The 19,041-nt window shown below is 33.0% G+C and overlaps 1 protein-coding gene across 9 annotated transcripts in view; it reads left to right on the forward strand.

Moving 5' to 3' along the window:
- LRRC7 (leucine rich repeat containing 7) overlaps positions 1-19,041 on the forward strand; it is a 555,497-nt gene that overhangs the window by 450,116 nt on the left and 86,340 nt on the right. For 7 of the 9 annotated variants that reach the window (XM_034653683.1, XM_034653674.1, XM_034653676.1 and 4 more), the window contains 5 exons: positions 3,058-3,127; positions 5,022-5,121; positions 7,533-7,657; positions 9,667-9,915; positions 14,768-14,968. In XM_034653683.1, coding sequence (XP_034509574.1) covers positions 3,058-3,127; positions 5,022-5,121; positions 7,533-7,657; positions 9,667-9,915; positions 14,768-14,968 — 745 coding nt within the window. The remainder of the gene's footprint in view (positions 1-3,057; positions 3,128-5,021; positions 5,122-7,532; positions 7,658-9,666; positions 9,916-14,767; positions 14,969-19,041) is intronic. The other 2 variants (XM_034653677.1, XM_034653679.1) reach the window with 2 other exon arrangements.

The raw sequence follows: 19,041 nt of genomic DNA on the forward strand, positions 1-19,041 counted from the left end.
TATATATATATATATATATATATATATATATATATATATATACACACACACGCACATCTTCTTTATCCATTGATCTCCGGATAGACCCTTGGGTTGTTTCTAAATCTTGGTTATTGCACATAAGGCTACAATAAACATAGGGGGGGTACATATATCTTTTTTAATTAGAGTTTTAATTTTCTTTGGGTAGATACCCAGTAGTAGAATTACTGGATCATATGGTATTTCTATTTTTAATTTTTTAAGGAACCTCCATGCTGTTTTCCACAGTGGCTGCACCAGTTTGCATTCCCACCAACAGTGCAACGGGTCCTTTTTCTCCGCATCCTCACCAACACTTGCTATTTCTTATCTTTTTGACTCTAGCCATTCAGACAGGTGTAAGGTGATAGCTCATAGTGGTTTTGATTTGCATTTCCCTGATGATGAGTTATGCTGACCATTTTTTCATGTGTCTCTTGGCCATCTGTATGTTTTCTTTGGAAAAATGTCTGTTCAGGTCCTCTGCCCATTTTTTAATTGGCGCTTTTTTTTTTTTTTTTGGTGTTAAGTTGTATAAATTCTTTATATATTTTGGATATTAAACCCCTTATCAGGCATATCATTTGCAAATATCTTCTAGTCAGTAGGTTGCTTTTTTGTTTTGTTGATAGTTTCCTTCACTGTGCAGAAGTTTTTTATTTTGGTGTAGTCCCAATAGTTTAATTTTGCATTTGTTTCCCTTGCCTAAGGAGACTATTTAGAAAAATGTCTCTATAGCCAATGTCAAGGCAATTACTGCCTGTTTTCTTCTAGGAATTTTATGGTTTCAGGCCTCACATTTAAGTCTTTGATCCATTTTGAGTTCATCTTTGGGTATGGTGTTAGAAAGTACAAGTGCTACTAATGAAGTTATTTATTCAACAAATAAAGGATACTTCAGTAACTACCATGGGACAATCATATTGCTAGATGCTAGGGTAAAAGATATGAGTAAGACATTGAGACTCTTACAATATCAGGAGCTTAAAGTATTTTGTCAGGCCAGTTATATTAGCTTAATTTTTTTTCCTAGTACAATGACTGGAACATAGTATAGAGCCAAATTAATATTTTTTAATTAATGAATTAATCAATGAACCTTAGCCTGCAGTTAAAATCAATATTCAGCCAAAACTGAGTCCAAATTGAACATTACTATCAGAGAAAGAACTTCCTGGATAAAAGATTAAATATGAAATGTTATCCAAATGTCTTGACTATCACAATTTCATATTTATAATAGAATAGATTTTAAAAGTTTGGTATTATAGTTTAGGAACAAATTATTCCTTTGTAATGTCAACTGCGAGATTGCTCCTATGGTGAATTTATTGTTGTACATTTGTGATATTAAACAGAAGCTCACCTTCAATGTAGGTTACTGGAAGAGCAAGGAGAAATAAACAAAACGTATCCTTCTCTAACAGTTTCTTTTCTTTTCTTTATATTTATGACTGAATTGATGATGATTTATCATACATGTTATTGTATGTGATTCTGGAGAGTTCCCCCTCATGTAATTTTGATGTGGCAGAATTGATATTCTGCTTTTAATTCATCTCCATATGTTGTGAGAAATTCTTCCCATAAGACCTTACTTCATAATTCCTGGCTTAACTGAAATTAAGTGACTAAAAACTATAAATAGTTTTTATGTAATTTGGTTTCATGTTATAAATACTAATATAACAAAATATTCTATAAAAAAGAATTATAAGTTAGTCTCTGTTACTCTTTATATTCTTATTTATGTTTTATAAATATTTATGAGTTCAGAGAGGTTATTATATCCTTCCCAAAGTTATCTGGCTAATACACACTGTTGATGTTTGTATTGGCTGTCAATATCTTTTCATATTTATTAAATTATTTGAAAGCATTTTACTGCTTTTACATATCACATTACTTCCATAATCTTTATTAATTATTGTGACATTTTCCATTTCCATTATCAAAATATATGTACTCATCAATTGGCTGAAAGAGCTCCCACATATTAAAGACTTAAGGAAATTTTTATTCCATGTTCTATCTAAAATGTGTATGTATATTCAAAAGTGAACATGCAGAAATTAACAGTAAATCCATCAGCATGCCTTGATTGTGTTAGCACTCTGCTGAGTAGCTGTGATGGTAACCTGTGTAATCACAATTCATTCATCATGCACAATTTCAGGGATATCAGATAGTATGTTTAAGTAGGCATTTGCTGATTTGGTCCTTCAAAGCCTGAAGCCAAAACTAGATCATTTTGATTGAATACCAAAATGATGCTAAACTTCGTGTACCTCAAAATGCATTTTTTAAGATTCCCTCTTGGACTATTTACTACACAGTATGCAACCAGCGAGAGAACAAAAGGACACACTTTGGGGAGTCAACATAATTGGGAGCTGTAGATACCTTTAGTAGGATGACAGACATGACCCCTTCCCATCATGGAGGCAACAATTTTGTGGGGATATCACCCAGTAAAAAAGTAATCACAAAAATAAATTTATAATTACAAACTTTGGTATGTTCCATCAAAGAGAGTATAAGGTACTTTGAGACTACATTGGGGAAAGTAATTTAAATGAAGAGTCAGGAAAAGCCTCTTTGAGAATATGACATTTAAGGTGAGAACTAAAGGACATGTGGGATTTAGTTTAGTGAAGTTGGGGAGAAAGAATATTCCAGACAGGGAGAAAAGTTTGGCTAATCCTCGTAGTGGGCTGCTAGAAGGCCCGTCAGTGGCACTGGGAAGATTAAGTCCAGAAAAGAGTCGCGTGAGTTTCTGGAGAGGCCTGGGGGGCCAGATCTTATAAGGTTTGACAAGGCATGTTAAAATTTTGGATTTTATCCTAGAAATGATAGGAAGCATTTGAAGGGTTGTAAGCAGGAAATTTTCGCTTTTTAAAGATTGCTCAGACTACTGGAGAGAAAGAATTGGAGAGAAGAATGAAACGAATAAGTTACATTATTTTAAATAATTCTTCATAAAAACAAGCTATATCCGTCTTCACCCGTGCTATTAGAATTTTCTTGTTTTTGCAGATTGAAGAATTTACCATTCTCATTTACCAAACTTAAAGAGCTTGCAGCTTTGTGGCTTTCTGACAATCAGGTAAAAACTTTTATTACCTGATTTATTTTATTTATTAAGATAAACTATAATTGAAACTTTGAATTACTAACTTATTCCCAATAGATACCCTTGACAATTACTGCAAAATATAGATTCTTTATCTTCTAGAAGAGAGATTTTTGTAATGATAGCAATTCAAGTTATATACAGACAATACGGTACTATAATCCCCACCCTCTTTAAATACTTTGATTTAGTATCTACTTCATTCTCAGAGATCTAATACACAAAATTGATCATTTTCATACCTTTTTATTTCTAAGTAGTACATATATGTCCTTAGGGGACATTCTTTAATTAAATCTCTGAAGGTAAAGAATAAGAAATCATTAACGCAGTCCCCACAGAGGGAATTATTATCTTACATGTTCCCTTTTTTTTCATATTTTTAATTATAATCAACTTAACTCCAAAATTTTATATAAGAAGTTCTCAGATAGTTTTTGCAACTATTACCAGTACTTTCTGTAATTGGTTTGATATTATTTTTCTTTACTCGCATAAGTAGATTATAATTGAATCAGTCATCAAATGTTAATGAGTAACTTTAATAAGGAAAATAACAAGAAACAGTTGAAGACATCTGATTTGCCACCCGAAAAAAACTTATGACAGATAATTTTGACATAGTTTGTCTTTTTTACTTTTATCTTATAATCCTAAAATTTTGAAACACCCCCAAATATGAACAGCCAAATGAAAACACATCATCTGAATTTAGTTTCTTATCATTTCCTGAGCATAAAAGCACCATTATCGTTCAGACTTCTAGGTATTGGGCTACTTTTGTGAAAAAATAAGATAAATCTCTACAAATTGTAAGCACTAGAATGTTTGTGTTCCTACAGTCATTATAGCACTTGCTTCCATCTGCTGAGTAAAAAAAAATAAATAAGATTGTCATTCAAATTCAAATCTTATCAATGAACTATAGATTTTTCAAGGCATTAATATATCAATATAAGTAAATCATTTCTGGATTCAATGTGAGCTATGCTAATGGAACAGTCTATGCTACAGTCTTGCGTTACGAAAAAACATCCACTAATATTACGATTTATTATTCTTGTGGGAGAATGAACTGAACGGTGACTGCATCATTTAACTTTTATTTAGAACAGTGATTTAATGTGTTTCTGACTCAGTTTCATGAGACAAGTTGGTATCCCAAATCCCCCTTGTGCTTCACTCCCATTGATAAGTGTCATGAAATAAACCAATTTTTAAAAATTAGATACTGTCATTTCCAATATATTTATATATAGTGTATTTATATGTATAGTATATAATATCAGAGCTCTAAAAGACCCTTCAGAAATAGTATTTCTAAAATCAAATTAATAATAAAGAATGAAATATTGCCATCCATAAGAAATATATTGTTGATATAGCAGATACAAAAAGTACTATCTCTTAAAAAATCCTTATGTTTTAACCTAATTAAATTCATAGATGATCTTGCAATAGCATGAATTTGATAGCAATTTCCATTTGTCTTTTTAGGGCAGCAGTTTGTGAAAATGAATGAGCATATAGAACCACACCAAAAGCTCACTTAGTTGAAACAATTTAATACATCTTGGTCTCTTTAAGATTAAAACTGATATTGCCAGTGAAGATGAATAGGTTTTGTAAAAGAGCGTAGTAGAGAAAAAGAAACTCTTAGCATAAAGACCTCAGAATTTGAGAATGTTCCTCAGCAATAGTCTTATTTTATGAAATGCTTTCTTATTTCCTTACTTTTTTCCCTGCCTTTCTTTTAATTGTTCATTCAGCTCAGTGAGGCCAGACTATTGACCATTATCTTCTATAAAGGTAATATTCTTCATATTTGCTATCCTATTAATCTGATTTATATGTTCTTTGCTTCTAGTCCAAAGCCCTTATCCCTTTACAAACTGAAGCCCATCCAGAAACAAAGCAAAGAGTATTGACTAACTACATGTTTCCCCAGCAACCTCGTGGTGATGAAGGTAAATTGTCAGTAAAAATTTCTCCTGTGCTTATATGATCATGGATAAAGGGGATTAAATTTGTTCTGATCTCTGGCCAGGAATCTGGCCCATGGGCAAGGCTATAAAAATAATTACATGACACATATAAATCATCCAGGGGTTAAACCTAAGCCTGAATCTTATCTTCCATAATCGGCAAGGAAGAAGTCAAATTGTCACTATTTGTGGATGACATGATACTCTATATAGAAAACATGAAAGACTACCCAAAAGCTGCTAAAGCTGATAAATGAATTCAGTAAAGTTGCAGAATACAAAATCAAAGTCCACTATAATATTTCAATAAGATTCCAAAACGTAGCTCTCCCTCTTCATATCTTATGTGAAAATGTTGATTTTTAGGAACAACTTCCCTCGGTGGATTGTAAGACATAGGACTAGGTCACTAAATGTAGTATCCAGCCAACTGAAATAGGCTAAGAAGAGTCTGACCTTAAGGAAGATTCAATGAACTGTTTTATTTTCTGTGTTCACCAATTTCATGAGCACAATTTAAACATATTGTCCAGTGATCCCAGGCCCCAAATTATTTCGTGTTAAGAGTCAACCATAAAGAGACGACTTGAAAATAATGACCATTCTTTCTCTTTCAAGTGGAATTTCTCTAAATGATGTCAGTAGCTTTGATAGGAATACTTGTTGAAAACCTACACCTTTTTTAAAATTAAATCTTCTATCCTTTATGATGACAAATTTCATAAAATTTTTAAAGGAGGTTTATCCTTTATCCTGTGGAACCTGCATAGGCTCCTTCACCCAAGCTGGAACAGGCTGCCACACATGTTTTCTACAGTCTTACAGTAATGGTAGTTCTTAGAAGAGTAAACCCACTTTACTCCACCCATGGATTAAATTCACCCAATCCACTTGAATGAGAGCACATTTTAAGTCAACTGTCTGTTTATGGATCTATTTTCAGTGATAATTATAATAAACATCGTGAATCATTTTGGGGTACTTTAGAATCTTTTAGTCAAATTTCAACTTACAAAAGTAGGAAAAGAAAAGATTGTTTCATATTTTTTTCAGACTTCAGTAAAATTGATCTTTTGAATTTATGCAAGAGAAGTCACCATGTTTACATACGCTATAAGAAAAACATTAATTTAGGATTGTTTATATTCGTGCAACTTTACTTATATTTTCATATTAGTATCCCCAGCTTACTGAAATATTTCATTTCAAGAAAATGTAGGGAAAAGTGAAAAGAGTCTCAGATTTGCTTGTCATTTCTGAGATACAGTCTCGCATATTAATTCCCTCATTTATTGCGGGGAGTGAGGTAAATCTAGTCAGGCAAGGTATGATGTTAAGGAATTAGACTGGTTTGGTTTTGTTCTGCTTTACTTTGAGGAAACAAGAGTCGGTAATTGAAAAATTTTCTTGAACTTTAAGTCACCCTTTGGCTTTTCAGGCAGAAGTATAATAAATGAATCTTCAGAATCCCTTGCAACAAAAAAGAAATATATGATAAAGGTCATCTTTTGGGAGAGAATTTAGACTAAACTAAGTACTTGTATTGCTTTTTCATGTGATCTTCACAATTAATGTTGGTAAGGAAGATATTACTATTAGCCTACATTTTTTATATAAGTTAAAGATTTATAAGCCGCTTATTTTCCTTGTTAATTTGAGTCATATTTAGACTAGTTTTGGACCATAATTTTAAAGTTACCCCCAAAACAAGCTCCCCTCCACTAACCCACAACTACATACACACACAAAAAAAGAAAAGCTTGCAATCTCACACATTTTACTGAAAAACCAATGTTATGTAGTGTCTTTTACAAAATCCTGATAGAGTTCAGTAGCTACAAATATGGGTATCGGCTCTGTAATCACACAGACTTGGAACAGAATCCTGCATTGACCCAGAGAAGCTGTACAACTTTGAGCAAATCTCTTAAAACTCAGCTAGAGTTTTCTCATTAACAAACTGAGGATATATTAGTACTACCACCGGTGTGTTAGTGGAAGATTTTTAAAAATAATATTTTAAAATGTATAGTCCAGATCTCTTTATTATTATTATTATTATCATTATTATTATTATTATTTTCCTTTGGAGAGCCCATTCTCCACACTAGAAAACTTCCCAATCCCAATATATAATTAATATGTACTTAGGAAAGCTGAATTTGAATTAAGATGTAAAAAACCATGTAACAAATATCGTGGGAACTTTATTCCCTCTCTTCTCTTTCTTTCCTTCTTTTTTCCTTTATTTCCTTCTTTCTTTCTATTTTTCCCTTTTTTTATTTCTGTACTTGTTTGTAGTACCTATTGCCATTTTTTGCATAGTGTACTAAGCTCTATTAATAACACTTCATGTAAAAAAAAAGCAATAATACTTTGGAATCTAACTGTAGATTTCCAGTCAGACAGTGACAGCTTTAACCCTACCCTGTGGGAAGAGCAGAGACAACAACGCATGACTGTTGCCTTTGAATTTGAAGAAAAAAAGGAAGATGACGAAAATGCTGGGAAAGTTAAGGTGAAACTTTTCATTTTGTTTCTTCTTTCTTCTCATTATTTTTGTTTGTCCATTGTTATTATTTAAATAGACTTTGGCACAAATTGAGTGACCTCTGCTTGAAGGTCAGATACATCTTCACATCTTCATTATAGCAGGACGGTAACTTGAGAAGCCTTGGTGTGCTTCAGAATGAGACTCATGTCCCAATTCTGACTGAGCAAATTTGATACACCACCCCATCTTACAGAGTAACAACATGAAAGAGATTCAAGGTGAGAGAAAGCCAAAACAAACAAACGAATCTGGGTGATAGGCTTATCCAAGCACTTTATTACATTTTTGAAACATTGAAATGGTTTTCTTTTAATCACTAAGCAAGGCACCAGGCAGGCCATAGGGGACCAAAGTATACATTTATGGACGAGCCAATGGATTAATATGTTATATTGGCTTTAAAAATCTCTGAAATATTTTATGTCTCTGGGGTATCTGAAAAGAATTTATGAGTTTTCTTAAATGAGAAAACCAGTTTTAAAGGAGGCAAGTGCCTAACAGCAGGTGATATTCAATTTTTTCACCTCCAACATCTTTTTTAAAATCCTTTACTGGAACTAATCTAAGTCAAGTAACAAAGTGGAATTTTAAAATCTATATTTTTTCATTATTTAAATTTGAACAGAACAGATTTTATCAACATCAGATCTTCATATTATCATCATGGCAACATCTTGAATCTCTAACTAATCTTTTATGGTATTATTTGTGTACTTTCTCCATCATGAATACTAACAGATCTCACTCTGAGTGACTAATTGCCTAAGTAATTGTATGTGCATCCTATTAATAGATCTAGATTGTGTAATGTGTTCTTTTCTGTCCCCTCATTCCCACATTTTCTAAACTTTTTTCTTAAACCGACGCACCCTGGAACCTTACTAGATTTAGACAGTAAGGTGATTGACAAGGGCAACCTCTAATCATTGTGGAAAATCCAAAGTGGATTCCCAAATCAAAATGATAGTTTTGTTAAAGATTTGGGTTTTAAAAAATGTTTCTGGATGCTTGGTTAGTGCTATCTAATAACCAAAGAAACATTTTTTTTAACTTGTGAATTTCTAGAAAAAGCAATGCTAAACTAAAAATAAACAAAGACCCTTACAGCATTTCAGTCCTTCTTTTGAGATTTCATATGTTAAATCTAGAACCAATGGATGATGCATTCTCTACTGGACCTCTGACTCATTCTTTTATTTCACTGAATGTCAAAAACTACATACTTATTCCTAAAAATCCATATTCAAAGGATTAAACAAGAAAATAGTACATTAATATACTCTGGTATATGTGTCAATGAAAACATAAAATATGGTAAATGCAAACAGTTATTTAGAAGCCCTGTTTGTGTGTTATGTGGCCAGGTTTGTTTATAATCAGAGTAGGCTCATTATACTTTAGATTGCATTTTCTTTATGCTTATTTATATTTGATTTATTTACATTTTGGTGAAACAATATGTGTTTCAAAAATGTCAGACACTTGGTTTTTACTAATTTGAACATTTCCAATGCCATTGGCTATTGGACAAATTAGAACACAAACAAACTTCTAAATAAATCATCATGGAAGTATGATGAATGGAATATACAGAAATCTTACAATAAATTAATCACACTTTCCTGGTTCATTACATATACATTAAATTTACCACCATTTTACCTTTCATTTACATAAAACTTAGAAAGGAACCACTGACCTATGCCATCAACTTCCAAATGGACTAGAGTATAATGCCCTACTTATAGAGTGTATAGTGTAGTATGAATGCTGCATTGTGTGAAAAAAATTGTGACCCATTCATATGATATTGGTACTATTTTATTACAGAGTTCGAACTAATTTTCTGATGGTTGTTTTAAATGCATTACCCAGAGTGAAAAAAAAAAATCAAGAGTAGAAAAATGATAAAGTGAAAGTATTGCTACAGTGCTCCTCTTTCTCCCAGAAAATGGAGATTCCTTCTCCCACAGGATCACTCCTGCCAAGCCCCCTGGGAAAGGGGCCAGCGTGGGATTACTCTCCAACCTGCCAGACTGTCTGGCGATTGCTGCACACCATGGGCCAGGTGTGATCAGCAGATCCAAGATATGCCCGTCCCCCAGAATGACCCACAGCTGGCATGGGGTTGTATAAGTGGCCTCCAGCAGGAAAGGAGCATGTGTACTCCATTGCCAGTTGCAGCACAATCCACCACTCTTCCCTCTCTAAGTGGCAGACAGGTAGGCCTAGGTGTTTGGGGTAGGAGAATCCCCCATGTAGAGGCAACCTTGTAACAGTGGTTTATGGGGTATGTTCTGCATGATTTGGGGTAAGAAATGTTGATCCTGTAGAAGCCATCCAATTGCCAGTGTTTGATCTCAATTTAAGTTTTTGTTCATTGACATTGGCAATGGGGTGGAAAGAACCAAGTCAGAGGGGAGGGAACATCAATAATGAGGTGCCTAATGGTGGGATATATGGCATGATTTTTGAGTTGGGTGCTTTATTTTTATTTATGTTTTTATTTTAAAAGCTTTTTTTTCTTTAAAGTGTGGGAATACCAATAGTTGGGCAGAATGTTGATGACACTATTGATAAAATTTAAATTGCCCCCACACATACACACATTTTTGTATATCAATTCAGAGGGAGATTAAGTAACTAAAACCTGATTCTTAAAATAGCATGAGGTTTGAATTGAGATTTGTTGAGAGTGGACTTTGAGCACAAAGATGGACATCTGTCAAAAAGCCTCAATTCCCCTCTAATTTGAAGGCACAGCTGATGAGAATTCCTGTAAGAGAAGATTGGTTTGGGCTTGTAGCAAATAGGGCTTCCTTATCTCAGTGGGTTGGGTGTTTAAAAGTTCAATGGAAAAAAAATGTCTTAATGGGATGTGAAAGAACACTACATTTTTGGTAAGCTTTACCATCCACATGTAATGGACTAGATTCTAATTCTGTGTCTTATATTCTTTCTGCAATATAAGGCCAGCTGAGAACCCTAACTAAAACTCCTATAGGTTTCCTTTTTGTGTAAAATGTTCAGATTAATTCCCAGAATAAGATCCCTAAAGATCAGTAATCAAAGCATTAACTATTACTTCTCTTACTGGAATTTACAGTCAAGCCAAATTAGAATTTAATCATTATATAAGCAAACCACAGTTCTTTGGGAATTCAAGATACCATCTCTAAATGCCCTAGCTATTAATATGAATTCTTTCTTCCATTGCTAAACTTTTGGGAGTCTCCAACATCTTGCAGCTGCTATTTGCATTTACTGCACTTTTTTTTAGATCTGAGATATATAGAATGTCGTGAAACATTTCTATTTTTCTAAAATTAAAATGAAGTAACATTGCAGTGAAAATCTTGCATTTTAATAAAATGTATATGTAAAATGAACAAATACTTTATGGTGAGTGATATCCACAACATTTTGGTAAAAACAATTGACAGTTTTTTCCCACCTATTTATATCATAAATGAATTTACATTTTCTCCATCCACATTAGAATGAGGGAACATTTCTAGCCTATGTATTTAGAAATATAAAGAAACTGTTTTTATTTGGGCATTACTGAACTATAAATAAAATTGTATTTATGATCATGTTTTTTCATTTCTGAAGCATTGCACAAGAGTTAAAAAGTAGGAGGGCATAGGCAAAACAGTCTGTAAAAGGGTATAAAATACGCTTTTACAGAGCTTATAAACCTAACAATTATAAAATATTATAGTTTCCTTTAAGAAGAAATTATAAACTAGCTTTTTGTTTTAAAAAATTGAAATTATCTTGTTTTTTAACTCAATAAAATTTACATTTTAGATTTACACACACTATCTTTTCTACAAGATTGTACAAATACGTGCTTTACTTATATCAGAGAATAGCCCTGAGCCAAGTAACACTTCTGGAGCATAAGCTTTGGAGTCAAAGACCTGAGTTTGAATTTGGGCATTGCTACGTATAGTTGTATGACTTTGGGCAAGGAATTTACACTGCCTGAGCCCTATTCTCAGGGGTATAGGAACAGATGCTTCAATGGGTTATGAAATTTAAATTATGTTTAATTATAATTAATTATAAGTATTTAAAGAATGTTAATAACTATAATTATTTATTTATTTATATCCAAGTCTATATGATAACCAATAAAATAACATTATTTATTAAATAAATAACTACTAATAAATAATTGAATATCCTTATAAAACATTTTGCATGTACCTGGCACATGGCAGATACTGAATAAATAGTTGTTGCCGTATACAATCTGAAAAAAAGTCCAAACGGTTAAACGTAGTATGGAGTTTTATGTAAGTATATATATACACACACAAATATATATGTGTGTGTGTATATATATATATATATATAATGCAGTAGAATCTAAATTACCAAAAAAATTCAGATCTTAAAAATACCTAAGTAGAATCTGATTTTAGAAAATAGTATCTTATCTTTGCATAGAATTTATACATTTTCAAAAGATTTTCACAGTTATTATCTCATTTTAGTTCTAGATTAACAGAAGATATTATCATTCCTATTTTACATACATGAGCAGAAACTGGACAGAAAGATTAGTGGCTGATAGCTTGTTGGGGGTAAATCTTCTGACTCCAAGTCCAGCAAGTTCTGTTGGTAGACTAGTAAATGGGAAGCAAGGAGCTTATTGTCCAGGTGGAACAAATCCAAATTTTATAAGAACTGAAACTCCCAGTTTGGAAAGGGGCCTCTTTAAGGAAAGGAATATGAAATAACCATGTAAATAAATAAGTACACAGGCTTTGGAAAGAACCTATGCAGGTGACAGGCTCTGAAGCTTAAGCTTCATTAGCTTGACAAATCTGCTTCTGTTTCTAAATTTAAATATTTTTCAGAGATAAAGTACCCAAACATATTCTGTTGATGTGACTAAAATATCACATTAACTTGCTCATAAAATAACCAGAAAATATTGGCACTGTGGCCATTAGTAAATAGTCATCTAATTGTGTCAGATGAGACATAGCATCTACAAAAAATAGATTACATTATTCAATGTGGAATTTAATTCAATTAAAGAGCATTTCACATTTTTTTTTACTTTTGATTCAATTTAGAAGTGTAATTTTAGCATTGAGGATTTTTTAAGGTACATGGAATTTTAATCTATTGACCTACATGAAAATTATTTTTCATTCATATACCATTGGTTATTAAAAATTAAAAGATGTTCTTAATTGGCATAATAGCCATACCACTCTACAATCTATATTTTTTTAAATGTAGTTTTTTGACTTTTAGCCCTTTGCTATCAAGTACTTTTAAATGAGTTCAACAATATAATTTAAAATTTAGATGTAATTTGTGATTAACATTTCTAATACCAACTTAAACAGCAGATCCAAGAATGCATGCATCCCAATGGACTTTGTCTAGCATGGATATCATTCTTTTTATGTTTATTTAAGAATGCATTATAAATTAAGTACCCTGAGCTCTATTTATATTACATTCTAACAACTTACACTTCTTTTCTGAGAAGTCTAACTTTTTCTTGGGTTATGTTTTTGTAGCTTTATTTCTATGTATTATTAATTCCATTCTTATTTGTTTGGGGGTGTAAAAGACTACAATATTTATACTAGCAAAATTATTTGGTCTTTCCTCAGCTTTCCAAAAATTTATTGGAAAAATAATTTTGTATGTTTAATACTAAAAGGAATGTTAAAAGTCATCAAGTGGAGTCCAATCCCAGTATTTGATATGGAAAATGAGCCACAAGGAAGATAAATATAACAAAGTTGGTGGATTTGCTAAAACTGCAGATGAGCAAAAGTGTTTGAATTCATATTTATAATCCTCAGATCTATACCACTATCATAGTTTCTTACATCCCATGAATTACATGGGTGTGGGTGGGTGGGTATGTATGTGCCCCACCCCACTTTCTCCTTTCCTCTCATTCCCACTCCTTCCTTTTTCAGCTTTGCTTTCTTCTCCCTTCCTCCCAACCCACCCCCCGCACACACTTTCCACAGACGCATATTCACCACAATCACATAAACCATTCCATTTTGTAAAGTTGGTTCTACTCAGATGCAAAAAGCCATGACAGTTAGAATAAGCCAGGACAAATAAATCTGCTCCTTGTTTTCCTTCCCACTCCCTTTTAATCAGCATGGATAATTTGTATTTATTCCAGTTTAAGTATATTTTAAATATTCTGATAATGGGATTTTCTATTTGGAAGTGTCTCGTATTTTCTCTCTTTAAATTAAATGTGAAGAATAATCATTAACATATATGTTCCCTAAAGTCAGATCAATACAACAAAAATGAATTCAAGAATGGAAATAAATATCTGGGTAATATAAGCCAAAATTAACATGTTTATCTAGAACATCTTAGAAAATCTCCTCCTAAATTTTTAAGTTTCTTTTTCTTTTAAGACATTACCTACAAAGCATGTGACTTTATTAGGGTAAAAACTAAATATAAAAGCCACCCTGAAGCAAATTCTTTTTAGGTATTAACAAGAATTAGCTCCCTGACCTTTTGATATAACATGCTAATTAATATAGAGCTGATGCATATTTGGTAGCAGATACTGACAATTCCCCCATTTTTTTAATCCGTGATAAACTCTACTTGTAAATCTCTTGGGGTCTCCTCTTATCATCTACATTGATATTCCAAAGATATTTTAACATGAAAATAAGTACTTATAAATAATTAAGATAGTGAAGGAACAGCCTCTAAAGTATAAAAGCAACTGATAGTAATGTTTAAAATCTTCAGATTACCAGTCACTTATATGTTTGACCTACTGCTGTTTTAACCATTTGCAGCGTAGGTCTAAAGATAGAATAGAACCCTAAAATTGTTTCTAATCTAGAAGGTGGGCAGGGTGGGAAGAAGCCCCATGAGGGCAGAATGTGCAAAGAACACCATGTGCTCTACTCTACAGTACAGTTTCTCAGCCAGCTCAACACTCACTATATTGCATTTGGTTTTACTACTGCACATAAAATGGAGTAGTTTTGTGAACATGTTTGCCGAAGGTATTTTTATGTTAAATTTCTTTTTATAAACTTCTAGGTTGAAATAAACCTAAAACGATATCCAACTCCTTATCCAGAGGATTTAAAGAATATGGTAAAATCTGTTCAAAATCTGGTGGGTAAGCCAAGCCATGGAGTGCGTGTTGAGAATTCAAATCCAACTGCTAACACGGAGCAAACTGTGAAAGAAAAATATGAACACAAGTGGCCTGTAGCCCCAAAGGAGATTACAGTGGAGGTATTTCAAGGTTATTGGTAATTGCCAGTGTGGTTTGGATTTTTTGGAATTACTAAATTATATGTTTTTTTAACTGATTAGATCTTCTCTGTTAAGTGCATTTTCCCCCTAAAATATAAATGAGTCTCTCTACTTTTTCAGACTATGTGGGTTGCATTTAATAAATTACAGGTAAATGACACCCTCATGGCCTAAAATTATTAATACAGCTCCAAAAGTTCCAATACACACAGAAGGAATAACTTGCTCGTTCAGCTAGGCCTGGCCAGTAAGTGCATTCTGTAATTTTCACTCTACTTTTTTGGCTACCCCAAACTTTTATTGTATGAGTCATTAGAAAAGACTAAATGAAGTTGGTTTTTTTGTTTTGTTTTTTTTGTTTTTTTTTAGTCTGCAAATCTCAGTAAAAATCTTGATCAGATTTAGAGCCAGTTTTTTTTGTTTGTGTTTGGATTAAAACCTTTATACGAAACACTACTATGAACATGACAAAGAGGAGATAAGTTTGAAACTTAGCTTTTCTGAATCTAGCCATGTGAAACTTAATTCCTATATTTTAGAATAAACTAGATATTCATCCTTATCAATTTGCGTGGTCTGAAAAGAATTCAACTACATTTATGCCACCTCTACACTATCTCATCCACTCTTCAGCTGAGTTGGTTATCACCTTTTTATCTTCATTAGAAACATAACTGGTATGAGTGCATCTAGAAGTTACTATACCTACTTCTCAAAAATCTAGGTTTGTGAAACTCTTTTACAAATCTGCATTTCACAGCATCAATTTGTTGCACTGATTAAACACCAGCTATATATTTAGCACTGTGCTAAACACTGTAAGAGAGAGAAAAGAAATATAAAATGTGTGCCTAGTCCCCAACAAATTTAGAGCCTAGCCGGGTAACATTACCACAGATGAAGTGATTAGAGAACAGATTATATAAAATATGATCACATGATTAGTGGTGTGATAGACAATATAATAATACTTTAAGAAATTGGAGAGAGAAGCAGTCACTGCCAATCAATTAAGAAGTTATGTGAAACAGTTTAAGGTTGAACTGCATATTGATAAGGGGGCAATTCTCTTAAAGTTGAAAGGAAGGAAGTTATTCCAGACAGAGGAAAAAGCTTGAGCAAAAATAAGCATGGTGTGAATATCTTGCAGTGGAGGTACTAGCCCACCCCAGAAAAGAATACAGCTTGGTATCAAGGGAGGAAAATTTAAGTAAATACCCATTTTCGTTTTTTTTTTCTTTTTGCTTATGAAATCAGTATTATTGTACTTTTTCCTTTCTAAAATATTACAGATATGCCATAGCAGAGAAACAGACTTTTCTTTTATCCCTGAGACAGTGCAATAATATAAAAAGGAAGAAAGCCAACATTTAGGAGGTACGCACTAAATACACATACACTTCGTATTTAAACCTCATGTAGTCACAGTTTAACATTAAAATAATTGCGAGGTCATGATAACCCATAAACTGAGTAATTTTGCTACAAAATGAGAAGATTCTAAAATTGCTTAATACAGGGCTGGGATAGGTGAGGCAAGGAAAAGATGGCTTTGGTCATAAATTAAGTAATAACCCTACTAGAGAAAACAAATCTTAAAATTATCCCACAATCATTTAAAACTTGAAAAATCCAAAATTAAATTTAATGTTTCTTCTCCAAATTTGCTTCTGCTCCTATACGCCCAATCTTGATCTCTGCTAGCACCATTATCTACTAGCTTACTCAAGCTAGAAATTTGGAAGATATCCTGGTTTCTTTTTCCATCTTTTTTCCCACTCACTGCCCCTTCCAAACAGTCACCTAAATCTATACATTTTCATCTAAGTGTATCTCCTCGACCTCCTCAGGCCCTCAACTCTGTCCTGCATTATTATAAAAACTGTCAACTTCTTGGCTTACATTGTCCCCAGCACCCTCATTACTTTGCTAATGAACTTTTAATTTATTTTTTAAAGATTTTATTTATTTAAGAGAGAGAGACAGAGAGAGAGCACAAACAGGGGGAGGGGCAAAAGGAGAGGGACAGGCAGACCCTCCGCTGAGCAGAGTGCCCAATGAGGACTCGATCCTAGGACCCTGAGATCATGACCTGAGCCAAAGTTGGACACTTAACCAACTGAGCCACCCAGGTGTGCCTAATAATGATCTTGTTAAGACACAAATCTAATTTGCCCTCCTTAAAAACACTTATTTCCTATCTAATTGAAACTCAGTCTTAAGCTTTATAATTATTTCAATGATTCACCCCACCTTTTCTTAGTTTTCTTCTTCTCCTGGCCTTTTATCTTGAATAGAAATCTCACTGGTAGTTTCAATACTTTTTCTAAAATTGAGATTCTAGATCTTCTTTCCCCAACTTTTAGCCATGCTAGAGCAAAGAGAAGCTGTTGCTTTCTTTATCGTCCTCCCTTCTCGAATTGCTCACACAGATCAAGGGGCCACACTCCATATTTTCAACTTCCAGATAAAATAAATACAGATAGACAAATATCCAGTTGATCACTGTATATTAAGCATTTTAAGTTTTAAGCATATATAAGTATGTTTTGCACTTGTATGACATTTTGGGGTCATTATTTAGTTCATACTGTCAAGAATGTGGAAGAGGGTATCACACACTGCATGATACGTTTATCCATGTGGTTAAATATGGAAAACCAAGGGAAAAAGACTAGAGGTAGGCAGAACCAGAAGCAGAAAACAGTAAGAATAAACAAGGTAAATAGATTGCAAATGCAGCAGAGAAAAAAAGGAAAAGGAAAGGTAAATCAACATTTATTGATCACTTTCTATTTGTCAACCATGTGCCAAGAGTTTTAATATGCATTATGCTAAACAAAGAATACAGCTGGGAGAGTCATATGAACAAGGAGAACAGGGAGGTATGAAGGTTGTCCTCTACTTCCATAGTCCTTTATATAACTTTTATGAAGTTTACATTTGCTTTTTTCCAGTGTCTTAGTCCATTCAGGCTGCTATAACAGAATACCATAGACTACATGATTTATAAATAAAAACATTTATTTATCACAGTTCTGGAGGCTAAGAAGTCCAAGATCAAGGTAATAACAGATTCAGTGTCTAGTAAAGTCCTACTTCCTGGTTTATAGATAGCCATCTTCTCTCTGTGACCTCACACGGTGGAAGGAGATAGGGAGCTTTCTAGGGTCTCTTTTACAATGGCACTAATTTCATTCATGTGGATTCTATCCTCATGACCTAATCACCTCCCAAAGATACCACCTCCAGATATCATCATATAGGTTTCAACTTATGAATTTTGAGGGGACACAAACAAACATTTAGTCTGTAGCACTCAGCTCTTTATATGACTAGCACTTCCACGTCTTTCTGAGTTTTAGTTTAAAGATGACCTCAATAGGAAGGCCTTCCCTAATCACCATGATCAATAGAACCTCTACTTTCTCTACCACATTATTCTTTTATTTGTGTTAAATATAATGAAAACATTCATGATTATGTTGTTTATTAACTTCAGACTGAATTTCATGAGGGCAGGAACCAGGTTGTCTTGTCCACCATTGTCTTTCTGGTGTCTAGCACAGTGCCTAGGTCAAAGTCAGACGCAATAAATATCTGTTGAGTACATGAACAACTAATAGAGTCTAATGTTGTAATACTGATAGCATGTCTGTCTCACATCCAATTAGAAGTTAATTGAGGGGAAGAACAATTTCTCTGTGTTTTTGTCAAATTAATCATGAATTAATTGTTGGCTGCCATACCTATTTATATTTTATCACCTATGTTTTGAATAACATGTATTTAAAAACAAAAATTTACCATATTAATAATTAATATAATATTATGAGTAAAGGCAAAATATCATGATGAAGAATATTGGGAGAGTGAGGAAAGCAAGGAAAGAGGAGGGAAGGACGGGACGAAGGAGAATGGTATGGTAAATAAAGCTACAACATAAAATAAATAAAGGGGTTCTAAAAATCTTGGTATGCCTTTAATGTCTTAGTAATTTTGTCATAAGGACCATAGACCAAAAGAAGTACCTAACAGTTCCATTTACTAAG

The sequence above is a fragment of the Ailuropoda melanoleuca genome, chromosome 2, assembly GCF_002007445.2.
Source record: "Ailuropoda melanoleuca isolate Jingjing chromosome 2, ASM200744v2, whole genome shotgun sequence".
Taxonomy (NCBI): domain Eukaryota; kingdom Metazoa; phylum Chordata; class Mammalia; order Carnivora; family Ursidae; genus Ailuropoda; species Ailuropoda melanoleuca.